General features: G+C 39.2%; 1 protein-coding gene across 1 annotated transcript in view; it reads left to right on the top strand.

Moving 5' to 3' along the window:
* The window catches only part of VWA3B (von Willebrand factor A domain containing 3B), a 218,934-nt gene that overhangs the window by 153,772 nt on the left and 41,917 nt on the right, over positions 1-23,245 (top strand). Inside the window, 2 exon segments of the mRNA XM_007466893.1 lie at positions 11,488-11,606; positions 16,720-16,770. Coding sequence (XP_007466955.1) covers positions 11,488-11,606; positions 16,720-16,770 — 170 coding nt within the window.

Below are 23,245 nucleotides of genomic sequence, written 5' to 3' on the forward strand. Positions count from 1 at the left end.
TCTTTCCCTGTTCACTTTGTAGCCCCGCCTTCAGTTTGTTCTGTGGAGCCTGGAGATGTTTCTGTTTAAGCAGAGGTTTAAGCTTCAGCACTCAGCAGTTTGCACAACTATAAAGTCACTGCACCGTGTTCAGGGTCAGCCACGTGGGATTTGCACAGCCTTTGCATTTTCATTACTCACATCCAGTCAGACCTCTCCTTGGCCAGTCTGACAGCAGGCTCTGGGATATTTATTGGAAGAAATGATTTAGTTGAAAAACAGTGAAGTTGGTGACTTCAGTTAGTGTTGAGTGATGAATATATAAACACCAGTTTACACTATTTTCTCATTTTCAAAATGTTGTGGGATTGCTTACAAACACAGCCAGAATGTTGTCAGGTAGAATTCTTCCTGTACTACTTTAACAGCTAATAACTGTGTGTACAGTTCTGTATCCCCCTTTCTTCATTTATCATATCTTATGAACATATTTCCCTGTAATGACCAATTTTGGATGAATTTTAATGGTTGTGCTAATATTCAATAACATGAATTACTACAATTAATTTAACTATTCCCCCCCATTATTGGGCAGTTTACTTGGAATTTTAAGAGTGCCTATTTTCCTACACCTTTGCTGTCACTTAGAGCAGTAACATTAAAAAAAACAACAACAAAAAACACCTGCCAGTTGCTAAGTGAAAATGGTATTCAATTTTAATTTTTTTCTTTTATTGTTTGAGAATAGTTTTCTTGTGTAAGCTAAATATATCCCTTAAAATCTTGGTTACATCATTCACCTTCTTGGCAAACACCTCTTTTAAAATAGCAAAGGTACGCTCATCTCGTGCCTCAATCACCGAGAACTCAAATTTAGTAGACTCCAAACACAATATTTTACAATACAGATAAACTTTTAAAAATGTTGGAGCCTCAGCCATTATTTGAATTTATATAATTTTAGTCTTTTACATATTCAGTAAGTGGTTACTTTGTACATGCATTGTGCTAGAAACTAATATTTTTTAAAGGAATAAAAAACTAGAGTTCAGTGGAGAGGAAAACCAAATAACAAAACTGCATTTCAATGTATACATCTGTAGAGGGATTGAATGAGAAAATATATAGATTGCCTAGTACTTGGCAAAGAGTAAGAGATAACCACTATTATCATGTTTTTTAATTTTTATTTTATTGTTATTTTTTATACAGCAGGTTCTTATTAGGTATCTATTTTACACATATGAATGTATACATGTCAATCCCAATCTCCGAGTTCATCCCACTGCCACCACCCCCCGAACCCCGCTTTCCCCCCTTGGTGTCCATACGTTTGTTCTCTACATCTGTGTCTCTATTTCTGCCTTGCAAACCAGTTCATCTGTACCAATTTTCTAGATTCTACATATATGCGTTAATGTATGATATTTGTTTTTCTCTTTCTGACTTACTTCATTCTGTGTGACAGTCTCTAGGTCCATCCACGTCTCTACAAATGGCCCAATTTCATTCCTTTTTATGGCTGAGTAATATTCCATTGTATATATGTACCACATCTTCCTTATCCATTCTTCTGTCGATAGGCATTTAGGTTGCTTCCGTGACCTGGCTATTGTAAATAGTGCTGCAATGAACATTAGGGATTATGTGTCTTTTTGAATTATGGTTTTCTCTGGGTATATGCCTGGTAGTGGGGTTGCTGGGTCGTATGGTATTTCTATTTTTAGTTTTTTAAGGAACCTCCATACTGTTCTCCATAGTGGCTGTATCAATTTACATTCCCACCAACGGTGCAAGAGTGTTCCCTTTTCTCCACACCCTCTCCAGCATTTGTTGTTTGTAGATTTTCTGATGATGCCCATTCTAACTGGTGTGAGGTGATACCTCATCGTAGTTTTGATTTGCATTTCTCTAATAATTAGTGATGTTGAGCAGCTTTTCACGTGCCTCTTGGCCATCTGTATGTCTTCTTTGAGAAATGGCTATTTAGGTCTTCTACCCATTTTTGTATTGGGTTGTTTGTTTTTTTAATATTGAGCTGCATGAGCTGTTTATATATTTTGGAGATTAATCCTTTGTCCATTGATTCGTTTGCAAATATTTTCTCCCATTCTAAGCGTTGTCTTTTCGTCTTGTTTATAGTTTCCTGTGCTGTGCAGAAGCTTTTAAGTGTCATTAGGTCCCATTTGTTTATTTTTGTTTTTATTTCCATTACTCTAGGAGGTGGGTCAAAAAAGATCTTGCTGTGATACGTGATATGTCAAAGAGTGTTCTTCCTATTTTTTCCTCTAAGAGTTTTGTAGTGTCTGGTCTTACATTTAGGTCTTTAATCCATTTTGAGTTTATTTTTGTGTATGGTGTTACGAAGTGTTCTAATTTCACTCTTTTACATGTAACTGTCCAGTTTTCCCAGCACCACTTATTGAAGAGACTGTCTTGTCTCCATTGTGTATGCTTGCCTCCTTTGTCATAGATTAGTTGACCATAGCTGCATGGGTTTATCTCTGGGCTTTCTATGCTATTCCATGGATCTATATTTCTGTTTTTGTGCCAGTACCATATTGTTTTGATTACTGTAGCTTGGTAGTATAGTCTGAAGTCAGGGAGTCTGATTCCTCCAGCTCCATTTTCTTCTCTCAAGATTGCTTAGGCTATTCAGGGTCTTTTGTGTCTCCATCTAGTAAAAAATGCCATTGGTAATTTGACAGGGATTGCATTGAATCTGTAGATTGCTTTGGGTAGTATAGTCATTTTCACAATATTGATTCTTCCAATCCAAGAACATGGTATATCTCTCCATCTGTTTGTGTCGTCTTTGATTTCTTTCATCAGTGTCTTATAGTTTTCTGAGTACAGGTCTTTAACCTCCCTAGGTAGGTTTATTTCTAGGTATTTTGTTCTTTTTGTTGCAATGGTGACTGGGATTGTTTCCTTAACTTCTCTTTCTGGGCTTTTGTTGTTAGTGGATAGGAATGCAAGAGATTTCTGTGCATTAATTTGGTATCCTGCTACTTTACCAAATTCATTGATTAGCTCTAGTAGTTTTCTGGTGGCATCTTTAAGATTATCTATGTACAGTATCATGTCATCTGCAGACAGTGACAGTTTTACTTCTTGTTTTCCAATTTGTATTCCTTTCTTTCTTTTTCTTCTCTGATTGCCGTGGCTAGGACTTCCAGAACTATGTTGAATAATAGTGGCGAGAGTGGACATCCTTGTCTTGTTCCTGATCTTAGAGGAAATGCTTTCAGTTTTTCACCATTGAGAGTGATGTTGGCTGTGGGTTTGTCATACATGGCCTTTATTATGTTGAGGTAGGTTGCCTCTATGCCCACTTTCTGGAGAGTTTTTTTTTTTTTATCATAAATGGGTATTGAATTTTGTCCAAAGCTTTTTCTGCATCTATTGAGATGATCATATGGTTTTTATTCTTTAATTTGTTAATATGGTATATCACACTGATTGATTTGTTTACATTGAAGAATCCTTGTATCCCTGGGATAAATCCTACCTCTTCATGGTGTATGATCTTTTTAATGTGTTGTTTATTCTGTTTGTTAGTATTTTGTTGAGGATTTTTACATCTATATTCTTCAGTTACATTGGTCTGTAATTTTCTTTTTTTGTAGTATCTTTGTCTGGTACCAGGGTGATGGTGGCCTCATAGAATGAATTTGGGAGTGTTCCGTCCTCTGCAATTTTTTGGAAGAGTTTGAGAAGGATGGTTGTTAGTTCTTCTCTAAATGTTTGATAGAATTCACCTGTGAAGCCATCTGGTCCAAGACTTCTGTTTGTTGGCAGATTTTTAATCACAGTTTCAATTTCATTACTTGTGATTGGTCTGTTCATATTTTCTATTTCTTCCTGGTTCAGTCTTGGATGTTATACCTTTCTAAGAATTTTTCCATTTCTTCCAGGTTGTCCATTTTATTGGCATAGAATTAGCTTGTACTGGTCTCTTATGATGCTTTGTATTTCTGTGGTGTCCATTGTAACTTCTCCTTTTTCATTTCTATTTTTATTGATTTGAGTCCTCTCCCTCTTTTTCCTGATGAGTCTGGGTAAAGGTTTATCAATTTTGTTTATCTTCTCAAAGAACCAGCTTTTAGTTTTATTGATCTTTGCTATTGTTTTCTTTGTTTCTATTTCATTTATTTCTGTTCTGATCTTTATGATTTCTTTCCTTCTGCTAACTTTGGGTTTTGTTTGTTCTTCTTTCCCTAGGTTAGATTGTTTATTTGTGATTTTTCCTGTTTCTTATTGTATTGCTATAAACTTTCCTCTTAGAGCTGCTTTTGCTGCATCCCGTAGGTTTTGGATCATCGTGTTTTTGTTGTCATTTGTCTCTAGGTATTTTTTGATTTCCTCTTTGATATCTTCAATGATCTCTTGGTTATTTGGTAACATATTGTTTAGCTTCCATGTGTTTGTGTTTTTTACATTTTTTCCCCTGTAATTTATTTCTAATCTCATAGCATTGTGGTTGGAAAAGATGCTTGATATGATTTCAATTTTCTTAAATTTACTGAGGCTTGATTTGTGACCCAAGATGTGATCTATCCTGGAGAATGTTCCGTGTGCACTTGAGAAGAAAGTGTAATCTGCTGTTTTCGGGTGGAATGTCCTATAAATATCAATTAAATATATCTGTTCTATTGTGTCATTTAAAGCTTGTGTTTCCTTATTAATTTTCTGTCTGGGTGATCTGTTCATCTGTGTAAATGAGGTGTTAATGTCCCCCACTATTATTGTGTTACTGTCGATTTCCTCTTTTATAGCTGTTAGCATTTGCCTTATGTATGGAGGTGCTCCTATGTTGGGTGCATATATATTTATAAATGTTATATCTTCTTCTTGGATTGATCCCTTGATCATTATGTAGTGTCCTTCCTTGTTTCTTGTAACATTCTTTATTTTAAAGTCTATTTTATCTGATATGAGTATTGGTACTCCAGTTTTCTTTTGATTTCCATTTGCATGGAATATCTTTTTCCATCCCCTCACTTTCAGTCTGTATGTGTCCCTAGGTCTGAAGTGGGTCTCTTGTAGATTACATATATATGGGTCTTGCTTTTGTATCCATTCAGCAAGCTTGTGTCCTTTGGTTGGAGCATTTAATCCATTCACATTTAAGTTGATTATCAATATGTATGTTCCTATTACCATTTTCTTAATTGTTTTGGGTTTGTTTTTGTAGGTCCTTTTCTTCTCTTATGTTTCCCACTTAGGGAAGTTCCTTTAGCATTTTGTTGTAGAGCTGGTTTGGTGGTGCTGAGTTCTCTTAGCTTTTGCTTGTCTATAAAGCTTTTGATTTGTTTGTCAAATCTGAATGAGATCCTTGCCGGGCAGAGTAATCTTGGTTGTACGTTCTTCCCTTTCATCACTTTAAATATATCATGCCACTCCCTTCTGCCTTGTAGAGTTCCTGCTGGGAAATCAGCTGTTAACCTTATGGGAGTTCCCTTGTATGTTGTCATTTTTCCCTTGTTGCTTTTAATAATTTTTCTTTGTCTTTAATTTTTGTCAATTTGATTACTCGGCATGTTTCTCCTTGGGTTTATCCTGCCTGGGACTCTCTGTGCTTCCTGGACTTGGGTGGCTATTTCCTTTCCCATGTTAGGGAAGTTTTTTGACTGTAAGCTCTTCAAATATTTCCTTGGTTCCTTTCTCTCTCTCCTCTTCTTCGGGACCCCTGTAATGCGAATGTTGGTGCGTTTAAAGTTGTCCCAGAGATCTCTTATGCTGTCTTCATTTCTTCTCATTCTTTTTTCTATGTTCTCTTCCATGGCAATGTTTTCCACATTCTTTCAGGTCACTTATCCATTCTTCTGCTTCAGTTATTCTGCTATTGATTCCTTCTAGTGTAGTTTTCATTTCAGTTATTGTATTGTTCATCTCTGTTTGTTTGCTCTTTAATTCTACGTCTTTGTTAAACATTTCTTGCGTCTTCTTGATCTTTGCCTCCATTCTTTTTCCGAGGTCCTGTATCATCTTTACTATCATTATTCTGAATTCTTTTTCTGGAGGGTTGCCTATCTCCACTTCATTTTGTTGTTCTTCTGGGGTTTTATCTTGCTCCTTCATTTGGTACATAGTCCTCTGCCTTTTCATTTTGTCTCTCTTTCTGTGAATGTGGTTTTCATTCAACAGGCTGCCAGACTGTAGTTCTTCTTGCTTCTGCTGTCTGCCTTGTGGTGGATGAGGATAACTAAGAGGTTTGTGCAAGCTTCCTGATGGGAGGGACTGGTGGTGGGCAGAGCTAGGTGTTGCTCTGGTAGGCAGAGCTTAGTAAAATTCATTCCGCTTGTCTGCTGATGGATGGGGCTGAGTTCCCTCCCTGTTGGTTGTTTGGCCTGAGGCGACCCAGCACTGGAGCCTGCAGGCTCTTTGGAGGGGCGAATGGCAGACTCTGGGAGGGCTCACACCAAGGAGTACTTACCAGAACTTCTGCTGCCAGTGTCCTTGTCCCCACGGTGAGCCACAGCCATGCCCCACCTCCGCAGGAGAACCTCCAACACCAGCAGGTAGGTCGGGTTCAGTCTCCTATGGGGTCACTGCTCCTTCCCCCTGGGTCCTGGTGTGTACAGTACTTTGTGTGTGCCCTCCAAGAGTAGAGTCTCTGTTTCCCCCAGTGCTGTCGAAGTCCTGCAGTCAAATCCCGCTAGCCTTCAAAGTCTGATTCTCTAGGAATTCCTCCTCCCGTTGCTGGACCCCCAGGTTGGGAAGCCTGATGTGGGGCTCAGAACCTTCACTCCAGTAGGTGGACTTCTGTGGTATAAGTGTTCTCCAGTTTGTGAGTCACCCACCCAGCGGTTATGGGATTTGATTTTATTGTGATTGCACCACTCCTACCATCTCATTGCGGCTTCTCCTTTGTCTTTGGATGTGGGGTATCTTTTTTGGTGAGTTCCAGTGTCTTCCTGTTGATGATCGTTCAGCAGTTAGTTGTGCTTCTGGTGCTCTCGCAAGAGGGAGTGAGCGCATGTCCTTCTACTCTGCCATCTTGAAGCTACAATCCCATTATTGATAAAACTATTCTTAATAGAATTGATAAAAACTATTCTCACCTATTGACAAAATTAGTGGTTAAGGTGTATCTCTGGTCTAACACTGGGAAAAATTCTAACAGAATCAGCCCAAACTAGGGCTGTCCATGAATTCCAGGAATTATGGTCAGTATCTCTCTCTCACTCCCCCCCTCCCCCCTGCCCCCCCTTCCTCCCTCTGCCCTCCATACCTCACAGTTAAAATCTTCTCACACAGGGTGTGATTAGCATCAATTTGGTAAGGCTTCTAGGTTTACCTCAAGAGAATTGAAGAAGGTATACCTTGAGGCTCCCTTTTATTTTCAAACACAGTCCAGAAGGGTCTCCCATTAGTTGTTAATGCTTGATTTGCATTATAAGAGGTAGCAAGTATCTTTGACCAATAGAATGAAACGGAAGCAAGGGTATACCAGTTCCAAGCCCAGGCATTAAGTCTCCTTGGCCATTTCTGCTTACTCATTTGTGCCTGGGAACATGCCTGGTCAAGCCTTCTAGAGACACGTGGAGCAGAGCCAAGTTCCCCCAGTCATTCCAAGAAGTCATTCCTAGATCTGCCAACAGCTAGTTAGTTCCATTATTTTGTTTTGAAAACATAAACAGTTATATATATGTATTCATATCTCTGTATTAGTTTCCTAGGTTTGCTGTGACAAAGTGTGCCGCAAACTGGGTGGCTTAGAAATTTGTTTATTCTTTCACAATTCTGGAGGCTGGAAGTCTGAAATCTAAGTGTCGGCAGGGCCGTGCTTCCTCTGACGGCTCTAAGGAAGAGCCCTTCCTTGACTGTCCCTAGCTTCTGGTGGTGGAATCCTTGGCATCCCTTGGCTTGGAGCTGCCTTACTCCAGTCTCTGCCTCTGTCATCACATGGCCTGGCCTTCTCTGTCTCTGTGTCTACATTTCCCTCTTCTTATAAAAACAAGAGAAAAAAAGAAAGAGGTAACAAGTAAAACATGTTCAGGAGGTGTGACCAGATGGTTTCATTCCCTCTCAAATAGTGTCAGTTTCCTCATTAATCACACTCTCCTCACCACCTGCTTCCCTACAGAAGCTGGGAAGCCATGATTCTGACGCCCCAAGGCCCTGTGAGAATATGCCCCTTATGACCTCATAGTCACACTAAACTTGACATCATAAAGAGAATAGCCCATGGGACCTCCACGTGACTACCACGTTGTAAAAACTAAGACCACAGACTGAAGGTGTGGAGTATGACTTTGTCTTTCCCTAAATCTGCATGCAGAAAGGAATGAGAGTGGGTGCACACGAGCCAAATTTGAACTCCTGCCACACTGAAGTCCATGATGGCCATGCAAGCCATGAGATCCAAATCCACCAAAGAGGGAGGTAGAGCGTTAAACAATGGGTTTTCTTTACTCACCATCAGACAGGCATCCAGCGGATCCTGGTGAAATGGTATAATACTGCTAAATATTTCATGGTGTTGATTTGCAGTTGAGCCATAAGCTGGCAATTTGCAGAGCTATTTATAGACTTCTAGAGGGGTCTTTTTCCCAGGGGAGATAAATATGTAAGGGTCTTTCATTTTGTTGAGACTGATTATTTTTCCTCTGAAAGTTTATGTGAAATTTTAAGAGATGGTGTTTTTTGTTTGTTTGGTTGGGTTTTTTTTCCACTTCTGCAAATTTCATTAAGTTTTTAAAGTCCAGTCAACTCAACTTTTAACCCACTGTTTTGGCTTCTTCTCTTTGACAAAGATTGCTTAGAAGCCACATGATGAATTCTTGTGTCTGACAAGTAGCAAGGTTTGACTATTCAGCCAGACTAAATTTCTTGCTTTTCAGCCTTCTGAATCTTTGGCTATTTTGTTTGTTTCTTTTGGTCTTGATGTTTTTTTTGTTTTTTTTTGTTTTTCGGTACGCGGGCCTCTCACTGTTGCGGCCTCTTCCGTTGTGGAGCACAGGCTCCGGACACACAGGCTCAGCGGCCATGGCTCACGGGCCTAGCCACTCCGTGGCATGTGGGATCTTCCCGGACCGGGGCACGAACCTGTGTCCCCTGCATCAGCAGGCGGACTCTCAACCACTGTGCCACCAGGGAAGCCCTGGTCTTGATGTTTTAATTGCAAAATTATGTAGTTTGCAATTTCAATATCTATTTTTTTACATGACTTTATTATTTAAAATACTGTTCTTTTTCTCATCTATTTGTTCTTAACGGCACTCTGTTACACTTTTATACGACTGTTACATCTTTGAACAACCTAACCATACTTAATTTTAATCATAATTCATGTAAAGTTATTGTTAGGTGGCTCGTAAAATTAATTTCTACTCACGTGAATTGATGTTCTGATTGTTGATTTGCTCAGCTACTGTTTTTAGCATTTTTGTGTGTGTATTTAGGAATTTTAGTACGTTGGTACTTTTTTTTTTTTTTTTTTGCGGTACGCAGGCCTCTCACTGTTGTGGCCTCTCCCGTTGAGGAGCACAGGCTCCAGACGTGCAGGCTCAGCGGCCATGGCTCACGGGCCCAGCCTCTCTGTGGCATGTGGCATCTTCCCGGACCGGGGCACGAACCAGTGTCCCCTGCAACGGCAGGCGGACTCTCAACCACTGCGCCACCAGGGAAGCCCCGTTGGCACATTTTGACAAGATTTTAAAAAATCTGTTTTTTTCTCTGTCTTCTGTTTTGCAGTTACCTAAATCCATCCCCTTGTACCCCAGTCATTGGTATTTAGAGCTCTTGTCCCATGATGATACTGGGATAGTGTAGATTGAGGGTGGCTTGATTCAGTTCTTGGTTGTTAGACTGAACTAGTGTCCTCTCTCACCAGGCAGGGCCTTCTTGCAGGGGTGAGAGAACCTCATACTAGTGCTGGCTTCAGGCACTGAGCCTGACTCAGAGTCCCACTTGCTTTCTGGGAGTTGAGCTCCCACCGCCCCTGCCATCTCTGCCCACGAGAGTCAACAAACACACAACTTCAGCCCTGCTGACTTATTCAACTTTTTGTCTCTAGAAATACGTCAGCCATACATCTTTCTTTTCCCTTCTCTCCCTCTTCCTTTCCTTCCTTTCTTTTTATGCATTTTTTCCTTAAATAACAACAGTACAATTTTTGTATGATTTTGAAGGCAAAGGGGAACGTAAAACATGAGCTCTGTATCATCTGGATTGGAAGTAAAAATTTACTTCTTAAAAGTGATTCCCACATTTTTGTAAATTAACATATCAATTTATTGAAATTACTGATAGAAAATATTCTGAAAGTAAATATCACAGGTCCCTGTTGTCAAGGCCAAAGCTTTCTTTCGTCTTATTATGATTAATTGTTTTTTTTAAATTAAGTTTTATTGGTGTATAGTTGCTTTGATTCCCCACATTTCTAAAATGCCTACATGCTCATCGTGGTTGGAATCATACACAGTATTGAAACACTGTTAGACCCTGTATTCTCCTGTTAGACTTCTTCTTTTTATGTAAATATTAAGATATGGAATAGGCCTTTTTGCAAACATACATTTATTCATTTATCAACAGATATTTGTTGAGGGCCAGGCACTGTTCTAGGTGATAGGAATACAGCAGTGAATGAAACAAAGTAATATGCAGACAGGTAAATGTAAAATATTACAGGTACTGTTAAGATAGCATGGAATCAGAGGCATCCCCAAACCCAGAAGGAAGCATCAGACACAGACAGAAAGAACTCAAAAAGATGCCCTCTCATTCTGGTACTCTGTTGTTCTTACAGAAAGTGGTTTCATTGATCACTAAGCCTTCTTTATTTGACATGTATAAGGATCTCTTATAAATTGATAAAGAAAATGATCAAAAGATATTAACTATAAATCAGATATTCTTAAGAGAAAATCAACTTTAAAATAAATATGTGAGAAAGATGTTTAACCCAGCTAGTAATTTACAAAGTAGCAGCAATGAGATTCTATTTCTTATCGCCTATGCCCTTCAATTTTTTTTTTTTTTTTTTTTTTTTTTTTTGGGGGTACACAGGCCTCTCACTGTTGTGGCCTCTCCCGTTGCGGAGCACAGGCTCCGGACGCGCAGGCTCAGCGGCCATGGCTCACGGGCCCAGCTGCTCCGCGGCATGTGGGATCTTCCCAGACCGGGGCACGAACCCGTGTCCCCGGCATCGGCAGGCGGACTCTCAACCACTGCGCCACCAGGGAAGCCCTATGCCCTTCAATTTGACAGAGGCTTATTAAGATAACACTTGATTCTGGTTTGGGTTTCCTGAAACAGGTTTCTTTTTTTGGGGGGGGGGGTATTTTTTAAATATATAGTTTTAAAAATTGGAAGGAAAAGGTTAGCAGTGATATCTCTGATTCTTATTTTTTTTTATTTTCTGTGTTTTCTAATTTCTCTACAAATATAATGTATTGATTTTATAGTCAGAAAAACATACTGTACAGCCATTAGATCCATTTCTGAAGGCACGTGTTAACCTATCAAGTGACCCTTTCCTTTGGCATTGGCATATAGGTGTTCCCTCTGGCACATGTGTGCAATGACACAAATAAGATGACTTTAATTAACCCCCAAGGAGTGAAGCTTAATATCTACAAGCAAAAAGTGGAACAGGCAATTAAGTCCTACGAAAAGTGAGTATTACACCTGGCTACTCTTTAATGGATGTGGAATTTGTTTTGGCTTGTTTTCTCTTCTTTTAGCTTAAATTTTTCATCTGGCACAGCTATTTAACAATGGTCCATAAGGAATATTAACAGCAGCAGCAGCTAACATAAGGGGCTTCCTCTGTGCCAGCACTGCGTTAAGTACTGGGTTGGCCAAAAAGTTTGTTCGGGTTTTTCCGTAAGATGTTACAGAAAAACCCGAGCAAACTTTTTGGCCAACCCAATACTTTACCTGAGTATGTCCAACAGGGTTTTCAAGAAACCATCTTCCCTTTTCAAACTGTAGAAATCTCATGTTTCCATGAACTCTTTAAAGCTTTGCTTTTAGCAGAGTGAATTGGACCATTTTAGTATCTAACATTCTGTAAAGTGACACCACACCACAATAAAGAGATAAAACGCCACAATAATGAGATAATTTATTTAAACAATTTTTATATCAAAATCAAGAAGATGACCAAGTTGACTACAGTGAAAACTGTACTCTTAAATAGCCACTGTGTTAGTAGTGAGTTAGGGGGCCTTTTTTCCCAAGGGCAAATAACCCAGGGTTTTCCAGGCAACTGCCAGGCTGGAGAAGGAGACCCAGATGGGAAGGAGACCCAGGGTCCTTGAATCCAAGCCCCTTCCTGGGGCCTGGCTCCTTCCGGCCTGACCTGGGAGCCTGCCTCACAGTGTTGGTGGAGCACACAGCTCTGGGGCTAGAATCTCACCCTCTCCCAGCTCTCTAATCACCTCCGCACCCTGCCCCTCAGCACTTAATTAGTCCGCGGTGCACAGGCTTAATTAAACTTTGAGCTACCCAGCTCCTCCAGGCAAGCCTATTTTTGGTTCTGGAAGCTGTGCAATTGGGTTTTCATTTACTACCATGTGGCTGGGGAAAAGGTAATAAAGTACGCCAAAGTGAACGACGGGGCCCAGGCCAGCATTCACTGATCTGTTGTCATTTTGCAGTGTGTCTAGTGTGTGTTCAAAAAAAGTATAAAGCCTGACTTCTGTTGCCTGGAGTGCATGACCCAGCCCAGAGGCTGGCCTTTCCGCCCCACGCCCATCACGGTCCTCTCCAAATTTCCTTACACTTGAGCCTCCTCCACTGCCCTTGCCTGAGAACTGAGGCTGTGTCGCATGAGCTCCTGCAGCTGCCTCCATGGGCTTCTCAGGACTTCTCTGAGTCTTTGTGGGCCCTTCGTTTCTCTCGAAGGCAGGCTGAACTCTGCCAAGGCTCGCTCTCCCCTGTGGGCCTGAGACTTTGCTCTGTAGTTACCCTCTTACTGGTGCTGGCCCTGTTCTCCGCCTCCCTGCCCCTGCACCAGGCAGTCCTTCCCTTGCCTTGAAGCTCCACTGCCCCTCTTCCTGCCCCCTCCCACCAGCTGTCCTCTTTCTTCCCTTCTTGCCTCAGCGCCAATGGCCCTCCCCAGAGAGGCCTTTCCGCAACGACTCTGCACCACCCACCTTGCGTGTGGCCCTCGGAGCGCTCACAGCTTCTGTACAGGCCTGTCCCTTCCCTGCAAGGATGCTGGCCCCCGAAGGCAGGGGCTGGGCTGCTTGCTTTCCCCCCGGTCTTCTCCTCTTCCTAGCAGGTGTCACTATATATATATAATATATATATATATATATTTTTTTTGACTGTTGGAATTTAATTTGAATTTGATCTAATTCAAGTTTACTTATTAAAATTGATCCAATTCAGTTATTCAAAATGAAATATAATAATATCATTCATATTGTAATTTAATTTGCTTGACTCATTCAAATATTTGAGTGCTGTATTACCTGGTCTGTGAAAGCCTGATGCAAGGCCATGAGCTGGGGCTTTGAGGTCAGATAGCTCGGGAGTTTCATTCTTGGCTCTGACAGCTACTTGATAGGTCATATGACACTTGAGAGCTTCATTTACAAGATCTGGCTCACGGGGCAGTTGTGAGGGTTATGTAAATTATATATGAAGAGCAACTAATGTTAATTATTTCCCTCTTTCATTCCCTATATCTGCTGATGCTAAAATAACCATAAATACATGGAATGGAAGGGTCACACAGCTCTTCCCACTGAGCTGACCCTTTCCCGAGAGTTTCCAGGACAGGGACCCTTCCTTCCCAGGCAGAAGAGAGTCCTTCGTTAATGGCAAAACCAAAATACAGACATAGTAGTGATTTTTTCCAGTTCTTACTTCCAATGAGTGAATCCGGAAAAGCCTTTTAGTACCCTTAGAGGAATATTATACTATATTGTTTATTAAAATGATATTAATTTAAATATGATCATTAACATTTCTTTTCACATGATTAATGTTTGATATTATTGATTGCATTAGTATTAATTATTTGGTATTAATAACTTGATGTTTATTTTAAATGAATTATTTATTGAATATTGTTATTTAATAATATTAACATTAATATTATATAGAACAAAGCTTCCTGATCTTTTGTATTCAATAGTATTGAAGGATTTTGCTGGCATAAATGTCAGTTCCCTTTTCCATCTTGCTTCATCTTTCTAAAGATATGCAGTATATCAAAAGATGAAAAGTAATTAATGAAACTTAGTTTATCCCCATCTCATCCCCAATAAAATGTTTCTAAGGAGTTTCCCACCACAAGTAAGCCAGATATAACCCTAAGTCCGTATGGTTAGGGATGACCAAATGAGTGGGAAGTTCACAGTCCTCTGGCCAAAATAGTGACATAAACTAGCAGTTTTGGTCACACTTAGTGCCCATGTGTAGGAGTCCTTCTGGTTCAGTATTCTAAGAATTACAGAAGCAGTTTGGGCTTTGTGTGTCTGAGCATAAGCTCTGAGTGAGGATTACCAGGGTTGGCTGGATTCTGGGGTGACTTTTCCACAGCTTGTGTTGTGAATCTAAGGTCAAGGTCTCAGCCCTCAGATCCACAGGAGAAGCATCCGTTCTGACTCAGGGACCAGGCATAGTAGCCTCTGCTTATCATCGATTTGCTTGGGCTGCTGAATAGACTTCTGAAGTGTCATTAGTTACAAGTTGCTTTGCAAATGAGCCACTCGGTACAAGTGGATTTGCAAACTAGAGGTAGAGAAAGCTAGTAAACGCTACGCTCAGCCAAATTTCAGTCTCCTAAAACAAAGAGGAAAACTGTGGTTTGTCAAATCCCAGCATCCCACAAGGACTGCCCTCGTCCCGCACGCTTAGGGGCTTTCCCACGGTTGCCTTCCGGGACAGAGGAGCCGGGATTCACACACTCTCTGCTGCCCTCAGCTCACACCCACTCGCTTTTTCTGCCCTGTGTGCTTTGAAATAGTTCAGTGAAGGCGGAAAACAGAGGAATAATAGAGGTTATGAAAATACCCTCTTGGAAAAATATTTTCTGAAGAACCGAATTAAAATTAGAGACATGTCCTAGCTAATTGGACCCACATTCACCAACTGTTTCTGAGTGTCTAAGCCTCACCCTCCTTCAGAAGCTGGAGGGAATGAGCCTTAGCTATTCCTGGTCACTTTATACATACAACTCACTTAATCCTCACAACTCCAAGGGTAGGTGGTGTTATCTTTGTTTTATCAATAAGAAAACAGTGTTTCAAAAAGTTATGCAACAGGTTCACACGGTGGCAAAGTGGAGATGCTGAGATTTGAACCCAGACCCATGTAGCTCCCAAGCCCTTGTCACACTCCCAGCCTCCCTACTCTACTGCCTGCACTTTCAAGGTTTAAACTTAAAAGGATTTACAGTTTTGTTTTGTTTTGTCTTTTCCCCAGAAATGCACACAAGCCTTAGAAGCCCTGATCATTGTTTCATCAACCACATCATTAAAGAAAACCATTTTCAAATAGGCCCCAAAGAACCAAAAACATCAAGAGACACAGGAGCCGAGCTGGCTTATTTCCCACTTCCTGACTCTTTCTGTCACTTACAGAGCGTTTGCCTGTGTGAGAGACAGTTCTGTGTGCGGTGCACATAACTTGCTCATTGAGTCTGCACTGCAGCAGTGGGAGGGAGGTACTGTGATTACCCCCTTTCTACAGAAAAGTTGGCTACTGGCCCAAAGTCTCCCAGCTAATAAGAGGAGGAGCTAGCTGAGCTTTGGACCCAGGCAGTCTGGCTCCAGGGTCTGTGCTTTTCACCACCGTGCCAGACCCCCTTTCCGTGATCTCACGAGGCCTGTGATGGGAGATCAGGGCAGGATAACACCACCTAAAGTGTGCTCCCAGAGCCCTGTGCCACGGACGCTGGGTCCAAGGATTAGAAAAGCATGCCTCCTGGGGAGAGGCAGTATTCTCCCACCCCATTTTATTGAAGCTTTTTTGCTTCATGGAACACCAGCTCACAACCTGTGGAGCCAGTGTTCTGTGCCCTGTGCCCTAGGAAGCCTGATTTGGGTGATGATGTAGCACTACAGAACTGGGCTGGAAGCTCTGGGAAAAGCACCACTGATTAGTAACAAGAAAAGGACCTGTAACTACCTGATAGAAAGCACTGGCTCCAACTTTCTCCTTTCTTCTTGGGTTGCCAGTATCTCTCTGCAAACACGTTTGGTGAGATTAAAATCTCAGCCCCACCAACTCTCGGTGCTGGATAAGTAAGGCGCTTCATCTGTCTGCCCCTCTTGGCAGCTGCCTTTGGAAAACAAGGAGATCAGGCTGGTTGATCTCTAAAGTGTGTCCCAATCCTCTTATTTATGACCCTATTAACCTTTTATTTTTGCTCTGAGAATCCAGACAGAAGAATGTCTACAGAAGGCAGGCTAAGGGCACACATATTTTTCCTTATGAAGAAAAGCAGTGGGTGTTTAGAAATATCTTCATGCAGAGATAATGTGAAACCGTTTGTTTGCTGCCTTTTCTCAGCCTGGGTTTTACCTGATCCAGCTGAGAGCTGTGCCCTCCTTTAATATTTAGCATGATTGCCACGAAATCCCGAGGTTTCTGCAGTGATGCTGAGGGTGGGAGACACTCACATCCAATCTCTTTGAGCGAGTGGCAATGACGTGGTCCAGCGGTGGTGGTGCTGCGTGGCTTGGGATCTCCCTGCCCGGGTTCAGCTTTTTGTCATGAAATGAACTGTTGCTATTAAATAACTATTGTTGATTTTTTTTTTTTAAACAGGCGCCTGAATAAAATTGTTTGGCAAGCATTATCTCAAGAGGAAAAAAAACAGTAAGCCAGTTTCTTCTCACTTTTTAAAAATTTTTTAAATTTTGGTGAAATTCACATAACCTACAATTAACAGTTTTTAAATGTACAATTCAGTGGTATTTAAGTTATTCAAAATGTTGTGCAAACCACCACCTCCCTCTAGTTTCAAAACTTGTTTATCATCTCAGAAAACACCTTGTATCCATTAAGTAATCCTTCCCCATTCCTTTCTCCCTCTCTGGTAACCACCAATCTGCTTTCTGTCTCTGTGAATCTGCATATTCTGGATATATCATATGAAAGGAATCATATATCATGTGACCTTTTGTGTCTGGCTTCTTTTACTTAATGTAAAAATTTAATGTTTTCAAGGTGCCTCCAAGTTGTAAGCATATGTAGTATTTCCTTCCTTGTTACGCCTGAGTAATGATCCATTGTATGTATATAGCACAGTTTGTTTATCCATTCTCCCATTGATGAATATTTGGGTTGTGTCTACTTTGGGGCTTTTATGAACAATGCCGCAAAATACGTGGAAGTTTCTGTGTGGACACGTGTTCTCATTTCTCTTGAGTACATACCTAGCCGTGGATATTCTGGGTCACAGAGTAATTCTGTGTTTAACTTTTTGAGGAACTGCCAAACTTCTCATTTACTTTCCGCAACTGCATCTTTTTATGTATCCCACCTCGTACATACAGCAATGTATGAGGGTTCTTGTTTCTCCATATTGTTGCCAACACTTGTTATTTTTCTTGTTTTAAAAACTGAAGTCGGGCTTCCCTGGTGGCGCAGTGGTTAAGAAACCGCCTGCCAATGCAGGGAACACGGGTTCGAGCCCTGGTCCGGGAAGATCCCCTTAGCGGAGCAGCTAAGCCTGTGCGCTACAACTACTGAGCCTGTGCTCTACAGCCCATGAGCCACAACTACTGAGCCCATATGCCACAACTACTGAAGCCCGTGCGCCTAGAGCCCATGCTGCACAATAAGAGAAGCCACCGCAATGAGAAGCCCACACACCGCAACCAAGAGTAGCCCCCACTCACCACAACTAAAGAAAGCCTGTGTGCAGCAACGAAGACCCAATGCAGCCAATAAATAAATAAATAAATAAATAAATAAATTTATATAAATAAATAAAAATAAAAAACTGAAGTCATCCTAGTGGGTGTGAAGTAATATCTCATTGTGGTTTTCACTTGCATTTCCTTAACGATCAATACTGTTGAACATTGTTTTGTGTGCTTGTTGGCCATGTGTACATCTTCAGAGAAATATCTATTCAGGTCTTTTGCCCATTTGTAAATTGAGTAGTTTGTATTTTGTTGTTGAGTTGTAAGAGTTCTAGATGTCAAACCTTATCAGATATATGATTTGCCAATATCTTCTCCCATTCTATAGATTGTCTTTTCACATTCTTGATAATGTCCTTTTTTTGCCCAAAAGTTTTTAATTTCTAGGAAGTCAATTTATCCTTTCATTGCTCATGATTTTGGTGTCAAATCTAAGAATCTATTGCTAAATATGAAGTCATGAAGATTTACCACTGTGTTTTCTTCTAATACTTTTATGGTTTTAGCTGTTACATTTAGGTCATTGATCCATCTTGAGTGAATTTTTGTATATGGAGTGAGGTAGGGGTTCAACTTCTTTTTTTTTGCATGAAGATGCCCATTTTTTTCTAGTAACATTTGTATAAGAGACTATTTTCTAGTACCACTTGTTTAAGAGACTATATTGAGCAGTCTTGGCATACTTGTCGAAAACCAATAACCATATATATTTGCATTTATTTCTGAACTCTCTTTCTATTCCATTGGTCTATATGCTTATTTTTATACCAGTACCACACTCTTCTGACAACTGTAGTTTTGTAGTGAGTTTTGAAATGGGAAGAGAAAGTCTCCTAACTTTGTTTTTCTATTTCAAAATTGTTTGGTTATTCGTGGCCCATTGAAGTTCCATATGAATTTAAGGATTAGCTTTTTCATTTCTGCAAAAAAAGCATTGGAATTTTGATAGGGATTACACTAAATCTGTAGATCACTTTGGAGAGTATTCCCAAGTTAACAATAAGTCTTCCAACTCATGAACATGGGATATATCTCCATTTATTTAAGTCTTCAGTTTTCTTCAGCAATATTTTGTAGTTTTCAGTATACAAGTCTTTTACCTTTATATTATTTTATTCTTTTGGATACTATTGTAAATGGAATTTTTTTCTTAATTTTATTTCCAGCATATAGAAATACAACTAGTATTGCTAGTATGTAGAAATACAACTTATTTTTGTGTGTTGATCTTGTACCTTACAACTTTGCTGACTTTATTAGTTCTGGTAATTTTGCAGTGGGGGGAATCTATGGAATATTCTATGTATAGAAATATGTCATCTACAAACAGAGATAGTTTTACTTCTTTCCAACTTGTATGTCTTTTATTTCTTTCTCTTGCTTAATTGATTTGAGAATTCCAGTATAATATTGAATAGCAGTGGTGAAAGAAAGCATTCTTGTCTTGTTCCTGATCACAGGGAGAAAACTTTCAGTCTTTTATCATTGAGCAGGATGTTAGTTGTGGGTTTTTCATAAATGCCTTTTATCATGATAAGGAAGTTCTCTTTTATTCCAAGTTGATTGTTTTTATCATGAAAGTGTGTTTGTGGAATTTTGTCAAATGCTTTTTCTGTGTCTATTGAGATGATCATGTGGATATTTCTTTCCTCTGTTCTATTGATGTAGTGTATTAAATCAATTGATTTTCTTAGGTTGAACCACCCTTGCATTCTTGGGATAAATCCCACTTAGTCATGGTGTATAATCCTTTTAATGGTCTATTGGATTTGTTTTGCTAGTAATATGGTGAGGCTGTTTAGTTCTATATTCATAAGCAGAAATAATCATGTAGTTTTCTTTTCTTTAGCATCTTTGTCTGGCATTGGTATCAGATGAATCTTGTCCTCATATAATGTATTTGGAAGTGACTCCTCTCTTCTGTTTTGTGGGATTGAATAGGATTGATGTTAATTGATCTTTTTATGTTTGGTAGAATTCATCAGTGAGGACTTTTGGTCCTGGACTTTTCTTTGTTGGGGGATTTTTGATTACTTATTCAATGTCTTTATTATAGGCTGTTGAGATTGCCTATTTTGTGTGAAGTCAGTTTTGGTAATTTGTGTGTTTCTAGGAATTTGTCCATTTGTATAGATTATCTAATGTGAAAACATACAGTTGTTCATATTATTCTCTATAATCCTTTTAATTTTTGCAAGATCAATAGTAATGTCCTTGCTTTTGTTTCTGATTTTAGTAGTTCTGTCTTTTCTCCTTTTAGTCAGTCTAGCTAAAGCTTTGCCAATTTTGTTGATATTGTCAAAAAACAACTTTTCATTTTGTTGATTCTGTTATTTTTCTATCTCTCTTTTGTTTATCTCTGCTCTAATCTTTAATATTTCCTTCCTTCTGCTGGCTTTGGGTTTAGTTTTCTCTTCTTTTTCTTGTTCCTTAAGGTGTACACCTAGGTTGTTGATTTGAGATCTTTCTTTCTTTTTACTAGACATTTACAGCCAGAAATTTCCCTCTGACCATTGGCTTTGCTGCATCGCATGTGTTTTTATATGTTGTGTTTTCATTTTTATTTATCTCAATGTATTTTCTAATTTCCAATTTCTAATAGTGATTTCTTCTTTGACCCATTGGTTGTTTAAGAGTGTGGTGTTTAAATTCCAGTTTTATCTCTGTTATTATTTCTAGCTTCATTCCACTGTTCTGGAAAAGGTACTCTATATGATTTGATCTTTAAAATATTTTGAGAATTGCCTTATGACCTAACATATGGTCTATCCTGGAGAATGTTGCATGTGCATTTAAGAATACTTATTTTACTGTTGTTGGGTGAGGTGTTCTATATATAAGTCTAGTTGTTTTATAGCGTTTTCTAGTTCTCTGTTTCCTTTGTGATTTTCTGTCTGGTTGTTCTATTATTGAAAGTGGGATATTGAAGTCTCCTTGTTGTACAACTGTCTGTATCTTCCTTCGATTTTGTCAATGTTTGCTTCATATACTTTTGGGCTCTGTTGATAGATGTATACGTATTTACAGTTGTTATGTCTTCTTGATGATTTGACATTTTTATTAATATAAATAATGTCCTTCTTTTTCTCTTGTAAAAGTGTATGACTTAAAATCTATTTTATCTGCTATTAGTATAATCATTCCAGCTCTCTTTTGGTTATTATTTGCATGGAATATCTTTTTTCATTTTATCACATTCAACCTATTTGTGTCTTTAAAGTGGGTCTCTTTATAGTAGCATATAGTTGGATCATGGTTTTTTAAATCCATTCTGCCTATCTCTGTCTTTTAACTGGTGAGTTTAATCCATTTACATTTACAGTAACTACTGATAATGAAGGACTTACTTCTGTCATCGTGCTGTTTGTTTTGTATATGTCTTGTCTATTTTGTTTCTCAATTCCTCCAATATCGCCTTCTTTTGTATTTGATTTTTTTTCTAATGTATCATTATGATCCCTCTTCATTTCCTTTTTTGCATAGTTTTTCATTATTTTCTTAATGATTACATGGAGATTACAGTTAACATCCTAAATTTATAACAAAGTAGTTTGAATTGATATCAACTTATTTCCAATAGTGTACATTATCTCTGTCTCTATCCAGCTCCATCCCCTCTTTATATTGTTATTGTCACAAATTACATCTTTTACATTATGTGTCCATTAACATAGCTTTAAAATCATTGTTTTGTGCATTTGTCTTTTAAATAATATAGGAAACAAAAGAGGAGTTACATACCAAAAATACAAGAATATTAGCTTTTGTATTTACATATGTAGTCATCTTTGCCAGTCATCTTTATTTCTTCATATGGCCAGTGTAACTTTTCTTCCAGTGTCCTTTTATTTCATCCTGAAGAGCTCTCTTTAGCATTTCCTGTATGGGGAAGCCCTACTAGTAACAAACACCCTTCGCTTTTGTTATGTGTTAACAAATGTGTTAATTTCTCCTTCATTTGTGAAGGATAGTTTTGCCAGATATAGAATCCTTGCTTGATAGTGTTTTCCTCTCAGCATTCTAAATATACCATATCAATGGGACTTCTCTGGTGGTCCAGTGGTTAAGACTCCGTGCTTCCAATGCAGGGGGCATGGGTTTGATCCCTGTTCAGGGAACCAGGATCCCACATGCCATGCGGCGTGGCCTAAATAAATAAACAATCAAACCCTGTCACTGCCTTCTGGACTTCATGGTTTCTGATAAGAAATCAGCTGTTGATCTTATTGAGGATTTCTTGTTCATGAGCCACTTTTGTTCCTTTCAAGATTCTCTGTCTTTGTCTTTGTCTTTCAACATTTTGATTACAGTATAGTGTCTTGGTATAGCTCTCTTTGAGTGTATTCTGCTTTTCCTTCACTGTGCCTCTTGGATCATGTAGATGTATGTCTTCCATCAAATTTGGAGAGTTTTGGGCCATTATTTCATTTTTGCCAAATATTTTCACCCTTTTTCTCTCTCATTTCCTTTTGGCACTCTCGTAATGCATATGTTGTTAAGCTTGATAGAATCCCATATGTCCTTTAGACTCTTCTTCATTCTTGTATTCTTTCTGCTCCAGACACTATGTAATCTCATTTGATCTATCTGCAAGTTTGCTGATTCTTTCTCCTGCCTGCTCAAATCTACTGTTAAAACCCTCTAATGAATTTTTCATTTCACCTATAGTACTTTTCAGCTCTAGAATTTCTATTTGGTTCATTTTCATAATTTCTCTTTATTGATATTGTCTTGTTGCTCATATATCATTCTCAGGATTTCATTTAGTTCTTTGTCCCTGGTTCCCTTCACCTCTTTGAGCATATTTAAGACAGTTATTTTAAAGTCTTTCTCTACCAAATCCAGTGTCTGGACTTCATCTGTCAGTTTCTTTTTTTCCATGTGAATGGGTTATATACTTCCATGTTTCTTTGTATTCTTTGTAATTTTTTATTGAGAACAGAACATTTTGGACATTGTAACATAGTAACTCTGGAAATTAGATTCTCTACCCTCCCCAGAAATTTCTGTTGTTGCCTGATGAAGGCTGCAGTTGTCTGTTTAGTGTCTTTCCACACTGTTTTTGCAAAGACTATATTCCTTGACATGTGTGTTCACTGAAGTATTGTTTCATCTCTGTGGTCAGCCAGTGACCTGACAGAGATTTCCCTAAATGCCAGCCTCTCTCTTCATCAAGCATTCCCCTGGATACTGTAAGTATTCAACTAGATTCCAGAGTTTCAAAAGAGCTAATTCTATCAATAGTTGTTTTGGTGAAAAGACAAATTCCTTGATTTCTCTACTCCACCATCTTTCATAACATCACTTCCCTCCTCACTATCTAAAGGAAGGTTTGAGTAAGTTATGAGGCCTTTATTATATTGAGATAGTTTCCTTCTATTCCTAGTTTGTTGAGTGTTTGACTTTTTAATCATGAAAGAGTG

Source organism: Lipotes vexillifer, unplaced genomic scaffold (assembly GCF_000442215.2).
Source record: "Lipotes vexillifer unplaced genomic scaffold, Lipotes_vexillifer_v1.1 scaffold28, whole genome shotgun sequence".
Lineage (NCBI taxonomy): Eukaryota > Metazoa > Chordata > Mammalia > Artiodactyla > Lipotidae > Lipotes > Lipotes vexillifer.